The following is a 6,218-nucleotide window of genomic DNA, read 5'->3' as shown; positions in this document are numbered from 1 at the left end:
CGGCAACATCGACACAAATGTGTCGAAGTGTGCCCTTGAACTTGAGGACACTTCTTTTGGCCAAGCTTGCAGCAAGGGTCATGATGGCCATTGAGGCCAAGTTCCATCACCACTGTCTGCGTTCACTGTACAACAGAGCCAGGTGGGCTGCACCCAAAGGCAATGGTGGAGATGATTCTTGCCTGCATGGCATAGCCTTTGCTGAGCTAGTGGCATACTTGGAAGACATGAACATTGATGAAGGCAGTGCTCCTGTGTTCAGACTGACAGACATCGCTCAGCTGTACAAGGTCAGACTGGAGCAGCTTGGTCCGACTGTAGCAAAACGGATTCACACCACCAGACTGAAAAACCGACTGCTTACTGCGCTTCCTGATCCGAGGGCACAGTCACAGGGAAGAGACACAATTCTGAGTTTTGAGAAGGACATTGGACCAGCCCTCATGATGGCCTGTCATCATGACGGTGATGCCATGCATTTGATGCGAGCAGCACAGGTGGTGCGCAAAGAGATCTTTGACTCAAGTTTCTCCGTTGATGGGTCGTTCCAGGCAAATTGCCAGCAGGAGGCTGTGCCACCAGCCCTCTTGGCTCTAGTCAACATGATACTCGATGGGACAAACATCGAGCATCAGACTCAGCTGGGACACACAACCACCACAAAACCTGCCCTAGCAATCTCCCAATTAATGGTGTTCAACAGCGTAAAGCATGCACGGAACGTGGATTCACCAAGCTCAGAACGTCATAGCCAAGCTCAGAACATGGATTCACCAAGCTCAGAACACAATGAATCCAACACAGTGTCTGACTCTCCCAGTCCTTCACACTTTCACCGGGTGTGAAACTGTATCTGCATTCGCTGGCAGAGGAAAGAAGACTACCTGGGAAACTTGGAAGTCTTTCCCAGAGGTGAATGATGCTTTCAATGAACTCCTATGAATGCCAAGTGAGGTCAGTGAAGGATCAATGTTACTGCGCGAGCGATTTGTGGTGCTAATGTACGACCGAACCAGTGAGAGCACAGAAGTGAATCATGCCAGGAAACAGATCTTCACAAAGAAGTCCAGAACTCTAGAGAACATTCGTCTAACCCAGGCAGCACTCAAACAGCACATCAAGCGCACTTGCTACCAGGCCAACTGTTGGAACCAGGCATTGGTCCTGGATCCAGAGATGCCAGATCCATCTGACTGGGGCTGGACAAAGGAAACAACTAGGTGGCAGCCGCTTTGGACCACTCTCCCCGAAGCATCAAAATCGTGCCATGAATTGATCCGCTGTTGCTGTGACAAAGGATGCACTGGACGGTGCAAGCGTGCCAAAGCTGCGCTCAAGTGCACTGCACTGTGCTTCTGTTCTGGAGGCTGTTAGATTTTGATCACTACCATTACCATCATCATCATTGCTATTAATAAAGTATTAAATAGACTAGCAGCATGGGACTATTGTGTTAATTTTTTTTGTATTATTATCCCTATAGTGTCAAAATGGAAGCGAAGTTTCGCTTTATTGCATAGGTCCAATCCATTGTCTTTACCAAAAGAATGTCCAAAAGTTTTTAACGTAATTTGACCTTGACCTTCATCGAAATGCATTTCCTTGGCTCCCAGCGATCTCAAAAGTATCACCAAACGAATGGCCATTCCAAACTTAGTTGAAAATGACACGTTAAATGTTTTTTTTTTTTTAACACCGTTTAGTTCCAAAATTAAACGCGTTTGAACATGAGACTCGGTGGACTGGCGGCCATCTTGGATTTGACCTCTCACGGTCCTCAGAGGTCAAATCTGACTTCCCTCCACATCTGAAAATAAACCTTGTGGTATTCACTAACGATGTCAGAAAATTCATGCTTTTCTCATCAAACGCACGATTATTGTGCTAATCCGCTGTCCTGTTGTTTGTGTCCTTTATGACGTCGGTAAAAACAGCAATTTTCATGTATGGAATGATTTTCAATTTTGTTTGACTTCCAGAAAGTGAACTACTTGCTTAACCGCATTTTCTGCTTCGTGTGCGTGGGTATTACGTTAAGATATTCGGTGCAGAGGAGATTTGAATGCATTTCATTGGTGAACTAGAACGGCACTCGGTGGAGCGTGTACCATCCGGACCTGAACCGAAATCAAATCGGCTTGTTCTTGTCACCTACTCAACTCACCCACCTAGTTTTTGTCTTAAAAAAAAGAATCACTTAAAATTTAAAATTAATTCTCATATCCAGATCCAGATTCAACAAAATCGAATGTTCACAGACAAAAAAACATCGGTGAATACATCATCTCCGTCTACCTTTGGTGGCAGAAGTAATTAATGAAAGCTCACCATTGCTCTGCACTCTAAGCTGGATAATTTAGATAAAGGACTATATATCTGTACAAGTCAGAAAAAAAAAACATTTAAAACAACAAAAAGAGCAATCGGAGATTGCATACCCTTACCAGGACTTCTTTTGAGTGGTGTATTTTTTGTAGGTTTCAGGGTATATCCAATATGGCTGCCACACCACGTGACCTATGACTTCATAATTATCATGACAACATTCAACATTAGTAGTCACACCAATGGTGAAATTTTCATCTCAATCCAACAAGCGCTTGCAGAGAAAAACAGGAAAGTTCTGTGCGGACAAACAAACAAAAAAACACACACAGACGTACAGACAAACAAACGTACAGACAAGCCGGTAGGCGACATGGGTGGTCGCTACATAATTGCATACTAGTAACAGTTTTTGACGGATCGGGCTGAAATTTTTTGACAAAGAGGTTGATTATGGTGCACATAAAAGTGCGGAAGCCGATTATTGATTTTCGAATTTCTTTTTTAGGATTTTTCAAAAATTTCAAAGTCCCGTTGCTAGGCAATGGTGGTGTCCATAGCAACGGTGCTCAAAAGCATACAACTAGATCCTGGTATGAACCTACCAGTCAAGTTTCATCAAAATCGGTTGACTCCTCTGGCTTCCAGAGCTGTCCGTTACATACATACGGACAGACGGCAAACCTGAGAATAACGGTAGTCTCGCGACCACGCAACAGACAAACAAACGGATCCAAATGCAACAGCCTCTCCGAATCCTTTCGGCGAGGGTAAAAATGAAAAGAACATGTATGGATGGAATCCCCAAACAACAACCAAACAAAGTAGGAAGGAATGACAAGGTAGGAATGACGCCGCAATACAACACCACCATCTTTTTAAGGATTGCTATCACGACATCATTTGACATTTTTGTCACAAGTGGCAATAGTTACAATTGAATGAAGATGTCTACGTTAGAGGTCGTTGTAGACTTGCCGTGTGCAGCATTAGAGTAATTGTGTATTTTATCTGTAATATGGGATTGAGATTTTATAATGTGAAAATATGTCATGATGTTAATTTGTAAAAGGATTGTGGTGTTGTAATTGTGGTGGCAATCCTACATTGTCATTCCTTGTCATTCCTTCCTGCCTTTTTTTTTTGGTTGTTTTTTGGAACCCTCCACGTTTCTTCATTTTTCCCGGCAATGTGTCGCAGGTCTTCAAGAGCTCCGCATGGTTGTTGTTGCTGTTGTTGTTGTTGTTGTGGTTGTTGTTGGCCGTTGAGGGTCATTTCCTGAAATGTGCACCCATTGGTCGGACAGCTACCGGAGCCCTCCCACATTTATCGCTTGACTCCACTCACCGTGGCACCCAGACCAAATGATATGGCCGCCCTCTTGGTTTGCTGGTGAGCTGAAGACATTAGGCCTGTCAGCCTCCATTGATTGTATACCGCCCGGGTCTGTTGCATCAGATTTCCAATGGCTTTACTTGGGTCGAGTGTTACGATGAGGGACCCTAATCATATGTCGAATACAAATTATTAGTGAGGTTTAATAAAGCCTGTCTGCATGCACGGTACGTGCCTCCCTTTAAAAAAAATAACACGGCTAAAGACATCAGGCCTGTAGGCCTCTGCCGATTATACGCTGCCTGGGTTTGTCGCATCGGATTTCCATTGGCTTTGTTTTGGGTTGGGTGTTACTCACGATGAGGGACCTCAAAATATCTAATCATTGTCGAGTAAAAAGTATTAGTAAGGTTTACTCGAGCTCCTCGTCACGCACGCGACGCTCCTTCCGAAAAAAAACAACAACATAGCATGACCTAACTTTTGAATGGCCCCATATTGGTGTTAAACAATCGGTGACCCTGTAAGGAATCAGCTCATTCTGATATTTCCATGGCAGAGGCTGACGTGGATGAGAGGTCGATATGTGTGGCATTAATCTTTTTAATAGAGCGTTAAATGTGTGGTTCCCAATCGGCCCGTTACCAGATTTTGTCACAGGTTGTGACCACAGTCTGGTCATTCTTGTTATAAAATGTTTTTTTTTTCTGACTTGTTCAACTCTATTTTTCCTGATCTGGTGTCAATGACGTCATCATCCAGTATATTATTTTGAGGTGTGTTCACATGGGGAACCTCCCAACCCCCATCCCCCTCAGCGATATATCTCATACGAGTCCCTTCTCTAGTTCCTTTAATATCCCATCCAATATTTCCGTCCATTCTGTCTTCACTCAGACATTCTGCTACCCTGTTGACCTTCACTTTTGGAATCATCCATTTATTTTGTATGCCAACATGTCAGAATTTTTCTTTACCATCTCTCCTTTCTCTGCTCCTTCCTTTCTATTCGAACACCAGACTCCGATATCCCCCCCAATCTTCCTCCCCTTCTCTCCTAAACTCTGCTCACCCACTTTTATTCTTATTTTCCTCAATTTACTCCCTACCTACACATACATAACAAAGACACTGCCATTCCTACCCTCTTCCCTTCTGTTACTTTACTCAATGTTATCATTTCAAATTCCCCCCCTCCCCACCCCTCCCTAACCTCCCTACCCCTCCCTTCCCCTCCCTACCCCTCCCTTCCCCTCCCTTCCCCTCCCTACCCTGTGTATGTGTAATAAATAGCTGGATTCCTTCTAAAGGGGTCACATGATAACATATATTTACATAAGGAGGAAGTACTGCACACTTTGTTCGAATCGTAGCACGCATATGTACGGCACCGTCTATGAAAGGTGAATTTAGAATGCTCTTTTCAATAACCGATAAGACCCCATGTGAACCTCGATGGAATTAGCATCAACGAACCGTTCTGGGCCCTTTCCTTTGTGTAAAGTAAATTTTGTCGGACCTCACAATCCATGACAGAGACTTTATGGTGGACAGTTATTTTATGAGAAAGAGTGAGTTCTACAGCAGTTTCTCACTCCGCCCATGCGTAAATGGCGTTCAACAGGTGGTGGTGTAATGTGGTTGCATTTTTTTTTTCATCTAATTTAAAAAATATTGATATGATACAGGTGCAATACCCAAGAAACAATATCACTTCCCTCAATTGGAATCATTGTAATTGCTGCAGCCATTATTGTGCTCGGCTCGATGATGTTTATGAACAATTCGGCGATTTTGCGATTTCTCGATTTGGTACTTTTAGTGATGTATTCTGGCATTTTTCATTCTTGTTATCTCCACCACCGAAGGTGAAAGGAGGTTATGTTTCCACCCCCTTTCCTGTCTGTTTGTTTGTGTCTGTCTGTCCGTTTGTGTGCAGGATATCTCAAAAAATTGCAGACGGATTCGCATGAAATTTTGTGGACAGGTTGGGTGTGTGTGTGTGATAAGGACGAACTGATTCGATTTTGGTGAAGATCCAAATCGAGATCCGGATACGAGAATTATTTAATTTTAAAAGTGATTCTTCACCATTGAGAGATATGGCCAAAAACGATATATAGCATAAAGTTTCAAAAATTTTATTGCGCCTGATATGTTCTCGTGGATCAGGCATTGCGTGGCAGAGGGATGCGCTCTACAGAGTGTCCTTCTCGTTCGTTATGAAAACGTTCGTGAAAAAAAGCTTTTGCTTTGAAAGGCTTTTCAGCATATCATTTTGTACACATTCGATGGACCGGCCATTTTTTGTCCTGTCCCATCCCAACATATGGAGTACCGTCGTACTACATGATAATAGCAAACTGTAGCATCGTCCTTTTATTATTCCCAGTCTACTCATGTTGCTATCCCGCTCACACGAAGCAAAAAACAGGGTTAAGCAATTGGTTCACTCTGTCTGTCTGTCTGTCTGTCTGTCTGTCTGTCTGTCTACAGACGTCAGTTTATGATCGAGGAACTATTGAACTTAAATTGAAGGTTATATTTTGAACTCTGCA

General features: G+C 43.3%; 1 protein-coding gene across 4 annotated transcripts in view; it reads left to right on the top strand.

The window, feature by feature from the left end:
- Positions 1-6,218, top strand: part of LOC147034179 (uncharacterized) — a 115,749-nt gene that overhangs the window by 85,128 nt on the left and 24,403 nt on the right. For 2 of the 4 annotated variants that reach the window (XM_085878011.1, XM_085878003.1), the window contains exon 2: positions 1-2,270. This exon is cut by the window's left edge. The exons of the other annotated variants lie outside the window; for them this stretch is intronic. In XM_085878011.1, the coding sequence (XP_085734137.1) occupies positions 1-845 (845 nt within the window). In that variant the 3' untranslated portion in view covers positions 846-2,270. Of the gene's footprint in view, positions 2,271-6,218 lie in introns of those variants that run through there. 4 annotated transcript variants of the gene reach the window in all.

This window comes from Eptatretus burgeri, chromosome 1 (genome assembly GCF_056783735.1).
Source record: "Eptatretus burgeri isolate ZD-2024b chromosome 1, Ebu_testis_v1, whole genome shotgun sequence".
Classification (NCBI taxonomy): domain Eukaryota; kingdom Metazoa; phylum Chordata; class Myxini; order Myxiniformes; family Myxinidae; genus Eptatretus; species Eptatretus burgeri.
The sequence above is the reverse complement of the archived record's forward strand: the minus strand, read 5'-3'. Positions and strand labels throughout refer to the sequence as shown.